Source organism: Tauraco erythrolophus, chromosome 21, assembly GCF_009769465.1.
Source record: "Tauraco erythrolophus isolate bTauEry1 chromosome 21, bTauEry1.pri, whole genome shotgun sequence".
NCBI classification, from domain to species: Eukaryota; Metazoa; Chordata; class Aves; order Musophagiformes; family Musophagidae; genus Tauraco; species Tauraco erythrolophus.
In genome coordinates this window covers 4,698,967-4,720,811 of record NC_141485.1, presented here as the reverse complement: position 1 = coordinate 4,720,811, position 21,845 = coordinate 4,698,967, and the positions used below count along the sequence as shown (strand labels likewise).

The 21,845-nt window shown below is 41.7% G+C and overlaps 1 protein-coding gene across 1 annotated transcript in view; it reads left to right on the top strand.

The window, feature by feature from the left end:
* The window catches only part of SPECC1 (sperm antigen with calponin homology and coiled-coil domains 1), a 74,021-nt gene that overhangs the window by 29,056 nt on the left and 23,120 nt on the right, over positions 1–21,845 (top strand). The window contains exons 3-9 of the mRNA XM_009980175.2: positions 5,721–7,288; positions 9,151–9,358; positions 10,023–10,096; positions 10,663–10,841; positions 19,758–19,903; positions 20,122–20,222; positions 21,502–21,583. Of these exons, the coding sequence (XP_009978477.1) occupies positions 5,721–7,288; positions 9,151–9,358; positions 10,023–10,096; positions 10,663–10,841; positions 19,758–19,903; positions 20,122–20,222; positions 21,502–21,583 (2,358 nt within the window). The remainder of the gene's footprint in view (positions 1–5,720; positions 7,289–9,150; positions 9,359–10,022; positions 10,097–10,662; positions 10,842–19,757; positions 19,904–20,121; positions 20,223–21,501; positions 21,584–21,845) is intronic.

Sequence of the window (21,845 nt, the reverse complement as noted above, 5' to 3'; positions counted from 1 at the left end):
CTGAGTAAGTGCAGTCATTCCGAGTCCAGGATCTATCAAAGTCACAGCCAGAGGAGAAGACCTGATGAGAAGGACCTATTTCAGTGAAACCACACGTGATAGAGCACAGTAAAATTGTATGGGGAGGTTTAATGACTGGTTTTATTTGCTGTACAAACACAGGCTGTTGACAGTATTCTCTTCACTTAACCATTCTGCTAAATGCTTGCAGCCCACTTGATTTATACTGACCTTTCCCTCAGGGTATCACAGGAATCGCTTTTCTATCTGAGGCTTGGGAGTTCTGTTCAAATGGCAAAACTCATTAAAATATCTTAGCACATGGGAACAGAATTCCAGAACAACGGACAACTCAGTCTTCTATTGGCAGAGAAGCTATGAGTTAACCCATAATTTCTTGTTGCTATCTCTTGTTTCGCTGTCCCTTTTTTGAGGTGGGAGAGATAGCAAAGAGACACAGGACAGTGAAATAGCTGATCTGTTGTAAATGCAGGAGCTGGAATTAGAGATGTAATGTCCTCCTAGAGCTGCAGATAATAATGAGAGTACAAACTTGTCTGCAGGCAACGGTTTGCCTTTTTGAAACATGGAGTGCTATGAATAGCCTTCTTTTATTTCTTGTTATCTTGCCCTTTCAATGCAAATAAGGTATCCATTGTTTAAAAACATCACACCAAAGATGCATCTGTCTTCATGCTTTAGTCCTACATGACTGAAATGCTTTCTGAAATGGATCAGTGGTCAGCATGCTTAAATTACATAGATGAACTCTACATGCAGGAGACTTAGTACCTACTTAAACTATGGAAGAATGAATTACTAACATGGATTTTTAAATATGTTGAAGAAAATGTGTTTTTATTGTTCTTAGCTTAAGAGTTGACAGGATTAAAATTTAGGAAGAAAGTAAAAAATGAAATGTTCCCTGTTAATTCAGTCCCTGGAACACCAGAAGCCCATGGCGTTAACCTTTGGGTTATTAATATGTTGATGGAGGGAAGGATTAAGAAAAGGGCAGGTTGTAGGACACAAATGACACAAAGGCCAGAGGCAAATAATCTTGTATTGATTCCAGTTCTAAAAAATAGATTCAAGGCAGAAATTAGAACATTTCCAAAGGTGTTTCTGCGGTCAAATGGAGTCACTTCCCGGCTGAGATTCTTCCTCTGCTCTGGGATTGGAGAAGCAGGTATTTGAACTGTTAATTGTACTTAAGAGTCAAGTAAAATAAATATACCTTCAAGGCTACTGGGAAGACAGTGGTATGTGCTATCGCAGAGCACACAGAGCATGAAGGCTCTTCATAAGATAAACTTACTGAATCTTCATTCCAAAATGTCATCCGTGTCCCCTCCTGTGACTATGGCAAGATGCTTGCCACCTGCTCTCCCTTACCCTGCTACCACTGTAATTACATTAGCTGCACTGCATGGACTTCGCTTCTGAACAGCAGTCCTGTGTGTTCCACCTTGGGGCATTGGGAAATGGTTTTCTCCATTCCATAGTCCATTTTCTCTGGCTGTGGATGTCCCTATGGGAGCTGATGTGGCAGGTGCTGAGACTTTAGATCAAATATAGATCATTATGTGGAAAAACTGAAGAGTAATCCTGATCCTTCCTTCTGTGAAAAACATTGTAGCTGTGCTGAAAATGGGATTAAAATGGCTAAAGATAATAATGAGGGGTCAACTTTTATCTCATTAAAGTCCCGCTTTGTTTCTGACACCAGTGGAAAGTCAGCAAGTATTCCCTGGCAGAAAGTGGTGCGAACAACAAAGCTGCACAGCAGGCTGCCGGCCAGGAGCTCCAGGTCCTGATCCTTACTGACTTACTGTGACCTTGGCTGAGGCATTTCATTTCTCTCTGCTTCCCTCTCCTGTAACCTAGAGTTAACAATTCTGTGTTTCAGAGGATTTGAGTCAAATAGCTGGTAATTTTAAAGCACTTTGAAAATTACAAGCTCTATATACACGTCGAGGTTTAATCCCTCACATCTGAATAGTATGGTCGATACCGAAAATGGAGGAGTTCTTACTGGGCACTGAGGCGAGGAACGTGATGATGATGTGACCTCAGTCTGAGCAAAACAGGTTTTCAGGCAGTAACTCTCAGTGGAGTAATTCAGGAGTAATTCCCTGTTCCTCTGCAGTGGGGGAACACATGCTGAGCTCATTAGAGTGGGTGTGGGACTGGGAGAACGGGAGGTTAGGTATGTTGCAAAAGCGGTAAGAAATGTCCTGTTGGTCAGAGGTAACCTGAGCTTGGATACGTGGGACAGTGGGAAAGAGATTGTGCTCAAACTTGGCAAGAGAATAGTTAAGCTAACAGGTTGGGCAGGGTGGATGAACAGTGAAAAACAGGAATGAAGTACATAGCATCATTTTGACCAAACAGAAAAGTATTTAATGGTTTGGATTTTTTCAGGAATGTTTCCTTTGAGATGCAGGGCTGATTGTTTTTCTTTTCCCTGCTCAAAACAAGCAGCACTTTCTAACTGGTGAAGTTGTGTGTGATTCCAGCCACTTTAAGCAGCAGCATAAAGCAACCCTAGATTGGGTTCTGCAGCTTGGCAGGCATGTGCCTGTCTGGAGTCTCCCCCAGTCCATAACCATTGTGGGGTGCTGAGCTAATCAGGTCACCAGGATGACAGCACAGCCCTAAATGCTGCTCCTGCATTGTGGGTGCCTCGGGCTGTGGGGCTGGCAGTTCCATTTAGAGCTGCCACACTGCTCAATTTCAAGGTCATTCAGAGGGGGAGTCGCCCATAAAATAGACTTTATAGTAGTGCTTATACTTGTTTTGGTGCTTTGGAACCAACATACGTGTGCATTGAGGAGTGTTTCTTTTCTGGGCGCTTGATGGCTTTTTAGTATTGCATGGAACTGTTTTGGAGAGTGGATAGAGGAAAATACATAAACGCTTCTATGTCATGGAAAAAACAGGTATGTTAATGGTTATTGATGGATAGCAAATGCTTTGTGATTTATGGCAGAGTAAGTCAGCAGAGCATGGAGTCTTACAAAACACACGGGACAGGTTGGGTAAGCTCAGAGCCTGCACTGGTTGGCAAACTGTTGCAGTGCAGATAATCCCAGTTAAGTATGCCTAATTGTTATCCTCATGTATATGTCTTCCATTGCTCGGGATCATGTTGCAATTGTCATCTAGTAGCAATTAGAAACACACTGGCATTCCTACCAGAAGTGCTACATTTCCCGTAGGAAAAGGTGGTTTTCTTGGTGCCATGCAATTTTTACCTGTGTAATAGCATCGTTATTGTAATGTATATAATACTGCCCAGTCAGCACTACCCACTGTTTGTGTAACACTACCCTGTCACGTGCTGGCCAGATGACGGTCATGTCATTGCTCTGGTTTGGGCATTGCAGAAAAAAAGACGAGTTAATCGGGGCACTTGCTTTGTCATAAAATTTTGTTATAACAGTAGAAAACCCCTTCAGATGGAATAAAAGTCCAGGCCATAACAGAAGGCTTTAAATCCACCCCTTAGGCTCCATCGAAGAACATCTGTGGCCATTTGTAATACGTGTTTTGCATCTTAAATCTGTAGTACGGTCATAGCGTGAGTAAGTACTGCTTCTCCACTCTGGTTCCACTGTGTGGTCAAGAGACACGTTCAAACCCTTGTTCTTTCTCACCCGGACACCTGAGAATCCCCATGTGAACCTCTGCCCCTGAGCAGGAAGGAGCTGTGCCGAGCCGGTATTTCTCCCCTGGAAGCAACTCCTCAGCCACACATCACATCATGGTCCGTTCAATTTCCCACTTGTCCTTCGTTTTATGATGTTAACTGCATCCTCACTAAAAGCTTTTCTCAGCCGCTGATCTTGGCGTGAACATGGTTGACAGGTGCCAGATCTTGGCAGTTGGGAGCCCTCGGGTTGGGAAACGGGATGAGCAGTGAGCCACGGGCCTTCAGCTCTGACAAGTGAGATGACTTCTCGGGTCTGGAGTTGCACCAGCAGCCACTTGAGCTGCACTGGAGAAAACTCGCCCTTCGCTGGCGTTGCGCTTTTCCCTGGGGAGCCCGGAGCTGCCTTGGTGCGTTGGTGCCTCCAGCTGCAGATGACTAAATGGAGCTGTGCGGGCTGTCCGGCCGGGCTGTCCCTGCTATCTCTTCCCAAAAACACTGGAGCCTTTGTCTCTGGCCGTATCGTGCCCCCGCCATCACAGAGCCCTCTCTGTGCTCTCCTCCTGCACAGCTCTCCGTGTTCGGGGCTTTTCTTCAGCTGCGCTTTGTCTCCGGGGGTTTATTGTGCCTGCTGCAGAGTGTGTTTGTTTGGGAGAGGGAGGGAGGGGCTCCTGTTTGTGTGGGGTTTATAAACCCAGTGCATTCTTCAAAAGGGGTGCTGAGCAAACTGGGTGGTGTTAATATTAACCCTTCACTGCCCTGCGTTTACTGACAGATTTCCTCAATGTGTGAAAAATGCTTTGGGAGGGTTGTGAAGCTGCCTGCAGCCACGCAGTTGTGCAGCAGGGAGGCTGCTCCCCGTTTGGTCTTAACTGGCCTTTGATTCTCTGTGAATGCTGCACATGTGTGTCAGCAGAGACCCTCCCAAATGTGGGGAGATGTAATTGATTCTAGGATTTCCCCACAGAGTGCTTCTGGAACTGGTTTTTATTGCAAATGCTGACTCACTAGCCCCTTCTGTTTGCATAACTGGCCCGTGCATCCTGTTTATGTGGCTACATCAGACAATATCTCTTCATTGTACCATATCCCAAAATTTTATGGCTCTGTACTTTAGGGCTCTTCCTTTTTAGTAAGATCTTGAAAACAGGAATTTCTTAAATGCATAGTGTTGCCATTCATAGTGGCCTATAATACCTCTCCTTCAAATCAGCTTCTTTTCTTTGACCAGCTTGTTAATACTTCCGTGGTTAGGATGGCTCTTACTGTTTCTTCAGTACCCGTGGTCCCATATTCCAAAATACAGCCTTGAAAGATGAAGATCAACAACTCAGAAATTTTATTTCCCTTGTAATTATGTAATGCATTGCCATTAAGTTGGGAAAAAAAGCAACAACAAACAAACAAAACCAACCCCAAACAGAACAGCACCAACTTTCTAACCTGCTTTTGTGCTTCCTCCGTAAGAGGATGGGAATTTATAACATGAAAAATCTCTCATCCATCTCTGCGAGAAGCTGCAGCAACACAATTGTCTTAGTGTTAGAAGTGCCAGGAGGCAGTTTTATATTTCACTGAATCTGCAGTCAGCGTAAGTGTTTCAGACTTTTTTTATGATGATCTGCATAAATTGACCATAATGCAAGTACATTAGTTTCATGTGTGATAAAAATTTTTTCAAAGATGGTATCTTTTCTTAAGTTACTGAACTTTTCCCCAGAAATTAATAAGTTTTAAATTCAACTTTTCACAAAGTAGCATCAAGAATTTTTATTTTCAAATAATTAATATATTGGTATTAGGGTTGCAGATCGTGTATTGCAGCATCTACATATTATATTATTCCACTGGGAAAAAGCTCAGCAGAGTGTGTTCCTTTGTGGGAGAGAAAGAAATGAGAAATAATACAAGGCTTTGTGAAACATGAATCCACACACTCAGTCATGACTAAACCTATTCAAACAATCAGGTGTCTTTTTCCAAGACTGCTCTAGGCTCTAGCGTTGTTGTTGTGTGACTTGTTTTCTTTATGAACTAACTCAATTTTCCTCATCTCTTTCTCTTCAAGGAACAGTTTCAGCTGCAAAGCGCACAGGGATTCCAGCACCCCGGGAAATATCATCGTCCGTCTCCAGAGAGAGAGCCGTATTGCGTGGTCAAGCCAATACTAGGAAAACACAACCCAGCCCCACCTCTTCTGGTACACCAACTCCTACTAAACATGTGCGCCCCACTAGCAAGTCCAAGCAAGAGAATGAAACTGGTGACAAGGCTGTTTTGGAATCTCAGGTTAAAGAACTCTTGGCAGAAGCAAAGACAAAAGATTCTGAAATTACCAAACTCCGTTGTGAATTGAAGAAATGCAAAGAGAAAGGGTCACTTAACACTGAAGGGATGGGTGCTTCCAACCAAAATTTAGAAACAGTATCACCTGTTGACATAGATCCATTAATACGGACCCTTCAGGAGAAAAACAGGACTTTTCAGAAAGAGCTTGCTAGCCTGGGAGAAGAAAATCGTGTTTTGAAAGAGAAGTTGCTTTATCTAGAGAACTCTCCCCTCTCAGACACAACAACAAGCAGTGGAGGCGACAGCAGCCTCCCTACCCCAACTACCCAAGAATCCAGTTTTGGAAGCCCATCAAAAAACGTGTCGAGAGGTGAAGTGGGTGAGCACAGGCAGCATGTGAGTGGGGGTGCACTGCGCAATTCAGGTTCTTCCAGCAGTGACGTAACTAAAGCTTCCTTGTCCCCTGATGCGTCTGATTTTGAACATATAGCAGACGTACCTTCCAGGCCAACATCCTCCAACAGCAACCACTTCAAAGATTCCAAATGCTCTACTACAGGAAGTTCTCCAAACAATATTAGTGATCTTTCTGTTGCATCTCTCACCGAGAGAATACAAAAAATGGAGGAGAATCACCATAGCACAGCAGAAGAATTACAAGCCACTTTGCAGGAGTTGTCAGATCAACAGCAGATGGTGCAGGAGCTGACAGCAGAAAATGAGAAGCTTGTGGAAGAGAAAGCTCTCCTGGAGACTTCCTTTCATCAACACAGAGATAGAGCAGAACAGCTGAGCAAAGAAAATGAAAAGCTAGTGACTCTCCTTCAAGAGCGATCCAAGAATGAAGAAAGCAGAGCTCAGGAGGGGAAGGTCTTTGAACTGGAACAGAAATGTGCAGAAGTTCTTGAAAAAGCACAATTTGAAAGAGAGAAATTGCTCAACATTCAGCAACAACTAACCAGCAGCCTACGAAGCTTAGAAAGGGAGCATCAAGATGCCCAGCAGGTGATTAAAAGCTTGAGAGAAGAAAACGAGAAGCTGCTTAAACTTCTAGAAGCAGAACAGCAGAACAACAGCACAGTGACAAAAACTCTGGAGGACTGTAAAATTGCCTTAGAAGGTCTGAAAATTGAGAATGGCTCTCTCAAAACTCAGTTAGAGAGTGAGAAACAAAAGGCCGCAGAAATCAACGCTATGGGTTGTACTACGGACACCTCCGAGGTGCAAGAGATGCTGAAAGTAGCCCATGCAGAAAAGGATCAGTTAGAAGCGTCTTGCACTGAGCTTAAACAAGAGCTGCTGAAGGCAAACAGTGAACTGAAGCACGTTCAGGGTCTGCTGTCTAAGGTAAAGTAGTAACAGCTGTGAAATATAATGTTTGTTTATCTGTCCTTCCATAAATCGATAACTGTTGGTCTTTAGATTGTTACTGAGCCATTGATTAGAAGTTTCCAGGATTTAAATTGCATTAATATGTTTTGAATGGAGGCTGGGGTCATATGATGTTGTATCTGTTTCTGCTGCTATATGCTTATTTTCCCAGAAATAACTGTTGTCGTAGCTGTGTTTATAAATTCAAAACTAGTTTTCCCCTAATATCTTCTGCAGAATTTACTATTTTGGTAAATAAAATTGTGTTTATCAAAATTGGAACAGGAGAACAGGTCAACAAAAAATTACTTTGATATTATGTGAACAAATAGTAAGGAAAATCACATGGTAATCTTGATAGAGAAGGGCATGAGTAGTTAGCAGCGAATATTAAATTCTGAATAATTAATCATGATTAATTAGTAGTGAACTACGTATCATGGGTCATGAGAACACAAGGACATAAGCTAATGCTCAGAGAAGCTGATATTTACAGTGACATGACTAATGATGCACCATCAAGCTCCAGCTGAGATTCTTTTCATAAAACTAAAATACTTTTACAAAGCTGGAAAGTGTTCTCTTTTGGAATAGGTAAAGTAACAGCAAAAAATTGATTTATTTTAGCACAATTTCTCTGTCTCATTTGGTAGTTTGTAGCTTTGCTCCAAACAAGCTTAAGTCAGTTACTGTTTCTGTTTTTTGTGTGATCCTGGATGTTCGGAAGAGAGCTGCAAGCGAGGCATCATGGAGTGAGAGTTAATAAAGCAGAAGCTGGTGATAACGTTCCACCACTGTAGAGTGATAGTCTGTGTGCAGCCTTTCCTGTGCAGGGAAGGGATCGTGAGAAGAACGGTAAAATTGGCTAGTTGCAGAGGAAGAGAGCCTTGCCAAAAAGCACCTCCATGATTTGAGTGATTTAGAAAATCCAGATGGCCTTTCGGCTTAAGTAGGTGACCACAGCAAATGGAGTTAGTAGAGGAAGCTCCCAAGTGCTTACTGGAGCTGCAGTTTATGAAGAATAAATGAAAAACTGCTGAGTGCTCAGACTCTGTACCAAACTTTTATTGCTTGGTTTGGAAACCACAGATTTCCTCCTTTTTACTCTTCCTTTCCCTCGAATTAAGCTGTTTTGAATCATTGTCTGTTTGTGACACCCAAACAAGACCACAGGCTTCTGTAAGGCTGCCCTTCAGTCAGGCTGTGCCAGTGCTGCTCACTGAATTGGCAGCCTTCACCTTGCTTTTCCACAACTTAATGCTCTGAGATCTTCCCCCAAACCTGGAAGCATTGATCTGTGGGCCTGAGCCAACAAACTCAAGTGCACAGATTCCCCCTTCAGTGATTCCAGATGTCCTAGATCCAGAAATATACTTATCTGCAGTAGCTAGTTCTACTTATGCGTGTTTTCACAATCCATTGAAAATGCACATGGTAAAAGCAGGAAAATTGTTAATGTGAAAGAACTGATTGTCATCTTGGCCCTAAGGCAGTGATATCGCTCTCATAACATGATACACAAATAGAAGTGGAGCTTTCCAGGAATACAATTCCTCTCTGGTCGTTACCTGCAGAGATTGGTTTGGAATTATGGTGGTCATTTAGAAAATTTAATTTCCTTTGTAACATCTTATTTTATCTTTATGACTAGGAAAGAAAACTGACATTCATAGCTTGTCTTTTTCCTGAAACTGTCTCATTTGCATTGAAACTCAGTTTATACAATGCTTAGAAGACAGTTCGATTCTTAGGTCCATGAGATACCCAGTAAAATCTCTAATGAGTGAGAGCTCTTAAGGAATACGGACAGCCTTGCAGATCGCTTTCTTCCCCTCCAGGCTGAGAATGAGTGTGGTCAGCTGAAGGAGTTGTGTGACCGCCAGGCCGAGCAACTGAGCAGAACCAGCCAGAAGCTGCAGGAAAAAACATCGGAGAACGAAGCAGATATAAAAAACCTGAAAGAGACCATTTTCGAGTTGGAGGACCAGGTGGAACAACATCGTGCTATAAAACTTCACAATAACCAGCTCATCAGTGACCTAGAAAGTAGGTGGAGCTGAAAAAAGGATTTAAGTGAACTTATTCTGGAGGCTCAGTTATGACTGCAACAGGGAGGAGGAGGAGGAGGCATGTCCGGAATCGAGTGTGACAAGAGCCTCACTTCGGAAATACGCCAATTTTGGCTAATCCTTTCTGTTCCTGCACAAAAGTCATCATTTTAACAGTTAGTGCTATAGAAATAGTATTAGAGACAGTCTCCAAGCCTTGTTCTTCAGCGAAGGGTGTATCACCCATTCTAGAAACTGGAATTCTTGGCCTTTTAGGAGGTTTTAGGGAAAAGCAGGAGCACGAGCTGTGCAGCCGAGGTTGCTGTCGCGGGGGTGGGGAGCTGCCCTCTGGTGGCACGTTTCGCTTCGGTGTTCCTTGGAGTGCTCCGGAGGGGTGGGTGTGTGCTGAGCGAGTGGTCCTGCACGTGTGATTCTGTGAATTTGAAAGTCTGGTTTAATGCCTCGAAATAACTATTTCAGAGACGCTGGAGTAGCTGTTGATTCCATTCCTGATCCATTGACAGAGTACCTTAATTTTGGTTTAGTCTATTTAGTGGCATTTCTAGAAGCAAAACCAAATAGGTGACTCTGCTCTCCCATTTTCACTTTTCACCCTTGCCTGTATGTGTTTAATAATCTTTTCCCTTTTTTACTGTTCCTAGCTAAAGCGATGAAGCTGGAAGAACAAAAACAAGATACCGAGAGGCAGCTGAAGGCTCTGACTAAGCAAATGAAGGTAAGGCTTAGGCTCCAAGACAAAGCTAAGCTGGGCTTTTATTGCAGTACTGGATTCGAGTGACGTGTTGTATTTTTCTAGAACAATTATATAAAGTTCTTTCTGCTTCCTTTCATTCTCTGTTCTTTTCACTCATTTCTGACTGTTTCTTTACCCATGAAGGAAAAAGATAATAGACCCTTTGCAAATTACTTTTGCTTTTTCTACCTATGAACTTCTGCTACTCTAGAACAGCTGTCCCTGCTTCATGAATTATCAGTAGCAGTGAGCTCTTTTCAGCAACAGTGCTGGTAGCAATAATACAACTCTGAATGATCAATAGCTATAGGAGGACCTTAGATTGTACTTTTTATATCGGAGTGGAGAGCTCAGCATCAGTTTCTTCTTTGGCAATCTCATCAGTACTGTGTGAAGAGGCATGTATTTAGTTTGACCTCAGCATCATCTTGAAAAATTGTGGTGAAATCCTGGTCACTTGTGATGTCTGAAAGAGAGATCAATGACTAAGTGTTCAGCCAAGTAGGTGCATTTTTACAGCAGTTTGGGGTTCTAATTGCTCTTTCTAGGAAGACACAGAAGAGTGGAGGCGTTTTCAAGCTGATCTGCAGACTGCAGTGGTTGTAGCCAATGATATTAAGTGTGAAGCACAGCAGGAGCTGCGTGTGGTAAAGAGGAAGCTTCAGGAGGAAGAGGAGAAAAGTGCCAGACTGCAGAAGGAGCTGGATGAAGTGAAGGGCAGCAACAGGTTGGTTACTTACAAAGGCCAAGATTCTATCTCTGTGACTGCTCTAACATGCATGCAAACAGTGCTTTGTCAATAACTACTCATTGGCTTGGATGTGCATATTGTCTGTTTTTAACTCTTCTGACAGATTTTGTTGTCTCTCATTCTAAGATGTTTCTCTTCTTTTTTCTTTTTGGCAATCTAGTTCTGTCAACTAGGCCATGAAGGTTTTAATCAGTGAATATTAAGTAATAAGAATTGCCAATATCCTCTTGTAGCTTTGTTCTTGATACGATATTCCACTGTGTTGTATTGCCGTCGTAACTCTCTGCGCAGCTGTATTAAAGCAAATTGGTTGACTACATATACTCAATGGGTCGTCCAGAAGAGAACTACTTAACCTGAGAGAGGAGTCAAGGACAGTGTATGTTCAAATTAAAATGAAGGCTAGCTGGACTACTTGATTCTGCAAGTCTGATACATGCTGACTGAGTGATCAGTGCAAGTACTAGTGTCCTCATCTCACATCTCCTGTCCTTAATTTGAAACATGTTATGTGATTAGCTATGTTAAATGGCCTGGCCTGTGACATTTAGCCCAGAAGTGACTTTGTCGTGCAGTTGGACCCACCTGTAAAATAGTTGCTGTAGTCTCAGTGGTTGGAGGGGGGAACAGTAATTTTCAGAGAATCACCCCAGCAGGATAAGCTGTGTATGTGGGGCTTCCCTCTGTGGGAGCATGGTAAGAACAAGTGGCTTTTACAGTTGGATCTGGAACCAGTACGGATGCCTTACAATGTGGCTTTTATGTAGTGCCTGACCTTTTGTATACCACCTTTCATTCAAAAAATCATACTGCAATTGAAGTACTAAATAAGAAGAGATGGAAAGCAAAAGATATATTGGAAGGAGGAACTAAAATTTCTAAAGAAGACAGTGCTCTACTCTTTTTGCATTGACACAAGCAGAGCCAGCAGAGCTGTGGTGATGAAAATTTGTACAGGGAAAACAAAGAAACATAAAATAACACAACCAGCGGTACCGTGTATTAAAACTATGTGCCAAATTAATTTTGCTCCTCTAAATTTTTCCATTTAATCTCTTTCCTAGTAGATTCATGGCCACTGGTAGGATAGCCACAGGAACACGGTGAATCCTGTGATTTCTTTCAGGTGGAGTAACAGTCCAGCTTTGTTGCGCATATTTGCTTAGGGTTTTCCATTTGGGAGTTTTCCACAGCAGCTGTACAGTAGATGGAAGTAAGAAGATGGGAAGGCTCTTGTGCGGAGGTGTGTGGATCAGAATTCCTGCATTGAAGGAACGGAAATACTTATTTTCAGAAAAATAAAGGAATGTGTTTAAGCTCCAGTTTCATTATCAGATTCCCCAGTGGATGCAAAGAAAAGCTATTACAGACTCTGTATTCAGACAAAATGATTACCAGACAGTACTTAAGTTCTGGGCTCTGTTTCCATTCCTGTTTTGTTCTTAATGAAATTTCTCTTGTTTAGAGTGAGTTCCGTATATAAGAGCAGAAATAATATAATAATATACTTGTAGTTTCCCCTCTTTATTGTTTTGTTTTTCCAATCTGAAGATGTATTTGATAATTCTTAAATCCAGTAGAAGATGACCTGTTAATTTGCAAACTGGGATATTTATCTTCTGTGTATAAGGAACATGGCTTCATTGTCAGCTCTTTGGAATAAGAAGCCTGAGCTGCAAATAGTGCTTCTGAAATTAGATCCCCAGAATCCATCCATCCATAGTTCTAGAAGGAGATATTCAGACACGTAGTTAATTAAGTCAGTTCGGGCATTTGTCTCTCCCTCTCTTTCACATACATACAGATACATGTCTGTCTCTGCATCATGTTGACTGTCCGTATAGCTTGCTTTGAGTATTACATTGGTCGTGGAGCCAGACATGCTGTCTCCAGTGGGCAATACTTGTTCTCTTTCAAAGACAGGTGTTGGGTCCAAATTTTGCATCTGTCAATTTAGGTATAACTAATTTGACTCACAGTATCCATGCAGAGAGTGGAAAACTTCTGTACTGAGTGGTATGGAGAAGGTAATGAAACCCATGTAAGTCATTGTCTAAACAAACCAGTGATCAACAGCTAAGCACGGAAATTTTAAAACTGTACTGACCCATAAAACAAATCCTTGAAGTCGCCAAAGCTCCTGCTGAGAGCCAGTTCTACACTCCCAGTTATTTTTGTATTCCTGAGGTTAGTATCTTCCCCAGCACCTCAGCTTCTTTCGCCCAGAAACTTCTGGGGTTATTCTCATTGCTTTTAGTCAGCTCTTGCAAATGCTGCTGTTGAGAATCAGCAGTAGATTCTGGTACCTGTGGTCACTTTTAATGCATGCTCAGCACTGGTGGAAACAGTTTGTAGTGTGATACCTTAATGCAGTCTGTAAAGTACTCCTCGTATTTGCTAATGCTGAGCAGCCGTGCACTCAGTTGAATATCTGACAGTACCGAGTGAAAGTTTCCTGTCTGATTTTTAAGCTCTGATTGGAAAATGTACCTTCCAAATAGCTTGCTACTCAAAGGTTTTTGGCGAAATCTCAGCCATCCCTTGAGGGTTGTTAGACTCCACCTCATAAATTGATCTTGAAGCCAATTATCTCCTATGACATCGTACCATTTTAATGCTTGCCTGTGGCTGCCCGAGTTCCTGCCTCCAAGTTTGATTTCACCGTTACATTCTTCTAATCAGACAAAAAGTCATTTTTGGTTCAGGAACAGCCAAAGAACTTGCAGAAAAAATCCTGATGAGGTCATCAGAGTTCATCTGAATGAAGGTAAGAGCCTCCCAAAGGCATCTTTAACACAGATTAAATGTCTAATTCTATGACTAAGAGTGTTGGGGGGAGGTTGGACCAGCATCAAACAAATGGAATAAGGAAGACAGGAGTTAACTCATACCAAGTTAGTACTGATCAAAACCTACAAATCGCTTAACCCATGTTTCAGATGGTTTTCTATGATATTTTGCATCCTCATTAATTTATTTCTCTGCAGTAAAATGCAAAAGCCTACAGTCCAGCATTGTGTAACTGTCTCCTCGCAGGTGATGGAAACTGAAATTATATAGTCTCCATCCTTGGAGGTTTTCAAGACCAGACAGGCTAAGACCCTGAATAACCTGGTCTGACCTCATAGCTTACCCTGCTCTGAGCAAGAAGCTGGACTAGGTAACTTCCTGAAGTCCTTTCCAACCTGAGTTGTCCTATGATTCTGTAGCAAATTTTACCTTTTCAGAACACTCACCTTGGAAATAAATTCATTTTTGTAGCTGTTTTAGGATCAAATATTTAAGTGGTGAGAAAAAAAATGCTATATTGGGTTTATAACACAAAGGAAGAAAGTTATTGCTGAAAGTACCCAAATTATGGATGACTCTTTTTGGCTTCGTTACACACCCATTTCCAAGCCCTTCTGGCAATACACTGTTTAGCAGGAGCGAAAGTTTCAAAGTCTTACTTTGACTCTTTCCATTCAAGTTCTCAAAATTATTTTGACCCTATAACATTATGTGCTTTGAAACAAGAGCATGGAGGGAAGACAGTTGGGCTGGGAGTAGTACTCAGAAAGCAAAGAAATTTTATATCTGTAATTAAATGATCTACTTCTTAGAATAATAAAACTTAGCCAAGTCTTCAAATGGAATCCTAAAGTGAAAATTGTGATGTATCCCACTAATTTTCTTCTGTTCTTCCTCCTAAAGTCTCAAATGCCACAGCATGGCAGTGTTACATGCTTTTTCTCCCGGAAATAAGCTTGTACTCTCTGTGTATTAAACCCTGCTGTCAGTCTGTATGTGCTGATGTGCTGCTCATTTGTGCCTGTGTTCTGCAGCTGTTCTGTCTTACAGAGGTTTGATAGTTCATTCTGCTCTCACTGAAAAAAGCAACCTAGGATGTCGGAGCAGGCTCCTTGAAATATTGTTCCTTTGCTCTAATTCGTGACTCCTCAGAGTTTTGTTTTGTTTTGTTTTTTAACACTGGATGGAGCTTATTCCATCCCCTTTGGTGTAAGGACCCTGAAACAGAAACTCTGACTGAGGTAGAGCAACTCTGGTTGCCTGGATGAGTTCATGTACCCGTTTTGAGTGAACAGTCCTAAATGATTAGAGAACAGCCGGGAACACTACTATCCCTGTCCTTTGAAATTGGTTCCCTGCCTTTAAATATTTAATTTATTCCTATCTGAGCAACATAGATTTTTTTTTTTCCCTTTGTATTGTTGTTTCCTTATCACTTTCCAAAGCTGAGTTATTGGAGTGTTAAGACATCTTCAGCTGTCCTAGCTACACCCTCAGCACTTTCCCCTTCTCCCCTTTATTTAGTGATGATGGGATGATTAACTGTAAAATAGAGCTGTACCTCAGGGGGGGCCTAGTATTGCTTCTTATAACTTCCCCGGTTGTTGTCTGTATCTCCATAGGTGCCTGATCTCTACCAGCTAACACAGCCCTGCATGGACACATAGCCAGGCCTGTGAGACACTTCAGGACACACCTCCAACTTCCAGCTGAAAAAGGGAAGTTTCAATTCGAGAAAACACCTCCAGTTTTTTATTGCCCTGCAAAAGTCAAGTGTATCGCACAGTGTGAACACTGCTCAGGTCCATCTCCTCCCCATGGGCAAGAGCCTATTTCTTTGTTCAGAAGGCTTCTCTCTTCAGAAGACTCCATGAGGCGGAAAAAGTTCTGAATTAGTCAACTAGCCCATAAGAAGTAATCACAGAGATTTGGGGAACTGAAATAACTGAGGGCTTTTTTGGAGGGATGGGGATATTTGCCCTGAAACAGAAATTCAAATGTGCCATTTTAAGCTTGAGCGGAAAATAAAACTGAGTGTGTATGTCTAATTTGTAAAATTTAATGTGCACACCCATTATGAGTTCTCCATATAGTAGTATATTTATAGATCTGTCTGTGTGTTTAAATACATTTTTATGCATACAGATCAGTGTGTATACATACACATGCAAACTCAAGTGAGAGGTTACTGAAATCCAGCAGGAAAACTGAATAGAGACATGAGATTATTTATTCAGTATCAGCTGCTTTGGTTTCAGATTTTTGATGTTGTATTGACAAGGCACTCGCCACTGGGTGGCATGTCTTACTTGGTGTGTGTTAGGAAGAGGGGTGGTGCCGGAGGAGCACGTCCTGCTGCGACTTTCGCAAAGAATGTCCCACATGAGGTTTGTCCTGGCTGTTGGAGAGATCAGAAGGAAAAGAAATGAATATGTTAAGCCTCTAGTAAATATCTTCTCAGAAAGGAGTCTTTCTCATGCCCTTAACTCAGGTAAAGTATATGATGATCAGGGAGAACTTGAAGTTCAGCTTTGCAACTGGAGACACCTGGAGAGAGCTTTACTTGGATGCTAAGGAGAAACTCAGAAGTCACCGTCTCTACTGGGAGATCATCAGGATTCATTCCAGGACTGGAATTTCATATTTTGGCTGTGGGGTTCCCGTCCTTTCCTCCTGGATGTGAAGACCTAGCAAGGGCCTGGTCTCGGAGCAGGCTGAGCTAGTGCGGGATGTCCTGGCTTTGGCATGGCCTTCACCTTTGTGCCGTGCTACTGGAGCATATGCATATATGCACACTTGTGTTGCCTTTCTTCTCTGTGCTGGCAGCTGTTGAATGTTGGTTTTATGTTTAAAAAAATATATATTGAAGTGCCAAATAAATGTTTAAGTGTCTGGAATTGTCTGCTCCCTGCCCTCGGCCTCTCTTCTGTTCTGTGCATCAGTAGCTGTGTGTCTCTCCATGTCCTGTGGAGTTCAGGAGGATTCACAACAATGTCAGGAACTGTGTCAAAGACTAGATTGCAGAGTAATTATTTCTGAAAATACGGTTCCGTGGTCCTAGGCCACCTGTAACAAAGAGGTCATTGGAGCAGTTTAGAAATTTCACAAACTTACCAAGGCTGCTGTTGCCAAAATCTATACATTAAGCACAGAAAGACTTGCACCTTGGTGGTGGTCTGCTGTCCACATATTCCAAACCAAGAAAACAAGGAGACTAACTCTTCCCATTAGAGAAGAGCTCACTGCATCTACTTCTGTCACCAGTGAATGGATGAAACTGGGCAGTGGTTTTGTGAAAAGGACTGTATATTTTAATTCCTTTGTGGCTAAAGGGCTCTGCTTCCTCCTGGAGCTGCTCCACTTAAGCCAGCTGCACTGGTAGCATTTATCTCTGTAAACCATTCATTCCTGTTTCAAGGAAAGCATACAGCAGTAGATGACATCAAATCCGTCATTTCTGTAGCAGAGCTTGCTTAATCTTCTTGGATGGCCTAAGCTATAATGAGCTGAATAAATTCTGTGCACAAGGAGTCATTTCTGATTTGACATTATGGCTTGTCATTAATCTTTAAGTCATGTTCTCCTATATTGTCCTCCTGAATTAGCTTGCTACTGCAAGTTAAGCTCTTACTCTTTTGCTTCTCTATTAAGAAACCCATATATGTACACATACATGCATCCCCTTATCATACAGATTTTTCTCTTTAAAAATGGGAGGTACTCACCAAGTTTCATAACTCTTCATTGCTTGTTGGCTGGCATATGTGGTTTTAGTTGAAGCAAGTAGGTCTCAGCACTGTTCTTCCTACCTTTCTTGCCGAGGTTTGCAGCATGAGAGGCTTCAGTTTTCTGACATGAATTGCTTTTAATCTAAGAGGTTGTTTCGGGGCACATCAGAAGCCTATTACAAATATACAGACTTAAGATGGCAGAAAGTGTCCCAACAAAATTGGAACTGGTAGTAGCTCCAGCGCTTGAATTACCCTGTACGATGACAGAATAATGGCATGTGATTTCTCAGTGGTCTCTTCTGTGGCACAGCAGAGGCTGGTCTAGCTACTCTCTGACATGTTTGCATCCTTTTGCAATCAAAGGCCAGACTGAGGAGACTAGTCTGTGAGGTTTGAGCTGTTTGCAGGGTTAAATCCTGACCGATAAAGTGATGGCTGCCTGGAGCAATACCTCTGGCTTGCTTTATACTCAAGATTTGCTAGTTGGCCTGCAGGCATTTAATATTCCTTTCTTACTCTGATAATAGTCCACAAACCTTGTGCATACCTTTGCTACCTGGATAACTAGACAGAACTCTTGCATAGTGGTCTAATTAATTCTTGAAAATGTAATGGATTGCATTGGATGGCTTGGTATCTTGAGGCAGAAATCTGTCCTTCCTCCATATGTTACTAGGAGCAGGACTCCTTTAACTTTTGTGGGTTTTGTATAACTCAAGTGCAGATGCTATCACCTGTTGATTATTTGTTGAGGCTGTATGAAGGCACAGAAGAAAAAGTGAAGGGTAGAACATAAGGTTAGTCAGCAAGACACTGGCTCCCTCAGAGCTCAGTGAATCTTATCCAGTCTGCCTTTCCTCCTTATTGGATTAAATGGAAAATGGAACTGAAATGCCTTTTTCTTTAGCCATCTGCCTCTGCAGGCTCCCCTGGCACACAAGGAGCTTGAATGAATTAACAAAGAAGTAACCAATGTCTGCTTAAAGACAGCACCTCCTTAAGCTCTACCAAAAATAGAAACATGAGTCACTCGTATTCTCTTATTCATTGACACCCTTTAGCCCCTCGCGTTTTATAGACTGTGACGCCAAAAGGGAAAGAAAAAGACTCTTAACTTCTATATTTAGCTCAACAGAAGTTGTTCAACCTGATAAGCGCTTTCTGGATGGAGTCCTCCAGCTTTGTTATGAAATAATTTCTGGTTTTGTGTTCATGTATCTCTTGGTGCCTGCTGTACTTAAAAGTAGGGAAAAGTGGTGATACCTCAGAATCTGCAGATCAGCGTGCGTTTCTTAAGCAACTAGGAGATCAGGAAAGTATTGTGTAAATACTCTCTTTTTACGTGACTAGACTTTGTTATCTAATTGCAGCTCTCCTAAACTAAAGCTAGGTAATTACACTCGAAGTCTACCTGAGAGAGCTACTGGGTAAGTACAGTGTCAGTGCTAAGTCAGCCAGATCCATAAAATGCATGACTAGAAGCAACAGTTACACTGTATGATTTATGATTGCATTTGCTGTTTAACACAGCTGTGGCCTTTCTTGTACTAATTCCTGTAAGTCCAGCACCTAATCGTGACTTAAAAATTTATTTTCAATGGAGTAATTTAATGATCCTTCCTGTTAAAATATGAGCCTTATTTCTATTTTGGTATTGTCTCTTTTCATTCCAGCCATTGAACTTTAGTATTCTTTTGTCTGCTAGGATGAAGCACTTATCAGGTTTTTTTCCTCTATAACTGCTTATGGATTGTGATTGAGGGTTTACTTGTTCAGCAGATGTCCTTTTTGATAAGCTCCAAGAGTTGAGTTTCCAAAGCTTTTCATTATAAAGTATATTTTCTGGTGTAATTCTTATGGCCGTTATTTGAACACTGTCCAATTACTTATTTTATTTTCACTTTTGATATTTTAACTGGTAACAATTACTCCAGCAGCGGTCACACCAATTAAAAACATTGAGTGTAAAATAACATCTTTCTGTTTGGTTACTTTCCTCATTATACACTGAGGACCACAGTAGCCTCTTGGCCCCTGTGCTGTATTGAAAGCCCCATCTTCAGGTAATTATCGATGATTACTCACAAGTCTCATCAAACTGCTTTGTTCTGTGATAATCCTCCATCCTGTGTGTGGATGGGGAATGGGGATGATATGGTTAACAATGCAGCAAAGTTTGTTAGACTCAATGATTTAGTGTTTGTCAGGCACTCCAAGAACAGAACATGAACATTCTAATGAGTGGTCCACGTTCTGGGCATTACAGTAAAGGATGTGTGTCGTTGGATTTGCCTTGCTACACATAAAGACCTTTAATCTCTGCTTGCACTTCCTGTTGCCCCTGATTTTTGATCTGGTTTCTGCTTTGCAGGCTGGCAGCTGAAGAGGTAGAATCTCTAGAGGCAGATACAACCAACCGTTGGCAAGGAGTCTGCATTAGCAGAGCATCTCCCACACCGTCAGAATCTGCAGCCACTGTGAAGTCACTGATAAAGTCATTTGACTTAGGATGCTCAGGTATTCAAACATTGTATTATGTAGTAAAATTTTTTTCTAGCAGTGAGCAGATATTTTTTTTTCTGTTTTGTGCTGCTTCTTTTAATGGATGTTTTCTGTCAGTGCTTGGTACCATAAATACTCTCTGTGGAGTGTCACTATGCCAATGATTCCCTGTTCTGACAGGAGGGAAATAGTTGGGTTTGAAATGCAAATTTTTCCACTTCTTTTTCTTGTAGGTAGCGCTGGACAAAATATCACGGTTCACAAGGTTCCCAGGAGCCCTCTAAGTGGAATTCCAGTGAGGACAGCCCCAGCAGCTGCTGTTTCCCCCATGCAGGTACAAGGAGCTCTTTCCATCCGTGTAGTTTTAAAATGGGTAGATGCATGACATAGCTTCAGCATGCTGACATGCGTATATTGACAAAGAGAAGGGGAAACTCATCTGTTTATTTGCTGTGAAACATCAAATGCTGTAATGCTAACAAAAAGGATCAAAGTGAGTTTGTCTTTGACTTCAGCTTAGATATCTCAGTGGACGGATGTGAACTCTTTGCAATACAATTCTGAACTTTAATCACTGTTGACCAGAAAACAGGTTTCAATCATTGAGAGTGAGTTACAATTAACATCAAACTAAACTAGATAGCTCGTGTGTGAGTTGAGAGACATGGGATAATAAGTTCCTAAGATGTATGCTCCCAATTATCCAGTAAGTTCATACGGTGCTGAATGAGAGCTCCTACAGTTTGTTTTGTTGCCTACTGCAGCATAACTGCTCTAGAATCTAGCACTTCTTATATCATTGCACCAGTTAGTTAACTTTCTGTTAGCAATTTTCTAATCTGTGGTGCAATGTTACTGGAAATACTGCTTTTGTGAACGATGGAGAAGCAAATGCACTGTGCTTCCTCGTTTCCATATACGCTGAAGGTGGCATACCTGCAGACTGCTAACCTTTCCAGGCTAGAGAAGCCGTTGTGTGTTTTTTGACTGGCTGGTCACTGGACTTAAAACAGGATATTGCCCTCTGAATCTGGGTGAGAAACAGTTGCAAGGCTAAGGCGTTTAGGTGAGTTTTCTGAAAAATCAGATGACTTTGAAAGACTGCTTAACAAACACATGAGCACGTTTCCTTCAAAGAATCAGCAAAGGAAGTTTAAAGAAAGGGATTAAACAGAGATCTGGGAACCTTCTATTAATGCCTGGCTGAGGGGACATTAATGTTGAAAACGTGCTGGGGCTGCAGAGACAAGAATCCTTCTGACTTGTGATCTGAGGTGCTGGGGACAGAGGCAGGATTAGGATCAAGCATTCTTAATTTGCAGTTGTGACACTAGATTATGTTTGGCAAGAGAAAAAATAATGCAAACAGAAATGTGAAATAGTGCAGGAACCAGTGTATTACCAGCTAAAATTATTGTCCCTTTGTCCTTTTATTTTTCACAACCATTTATCCAGCTTTAGATACAGCAGGTACCTTGTTGAAAGGTTTCTGAATCCCTCCACCTGCTTTGTGATCTTGACATAGCAGAAACATCTCTTTTTTTCTGTTACCTATTTAAGCACAATGACTGGTATTTTTTTAATTATCTTTTGTATGTTTGTTTGTTTCACAGAGACATTCTGTTTATAACAATGCCAAGCCAGCCAGCAAGGGTGTTGCCAGACACACGGATCTTTCAGACCTTCCTCTTGCAGGTAAGTTGCAGTAAATGTACAAATATTACCTCTTTTTACTAGCAAAAGCTTGTCATTAACTGCTGGCCTCTGCCTGGGCTGTTTTTTCTTGTCTCGTATGGTCAAAGGAAACATGAAAAAGTGTCTTCAGAGTTTTGTTTGGTTTAGAGAGCTTATTAATTTTGTCATGTTTCCATTCCCATCTCAATAGTAGCTTTAGAAAACTAAAAAATAGCTGATTTATTATGGTTTGCCAACACAAACTTGCCTTCTCGATTCCAAA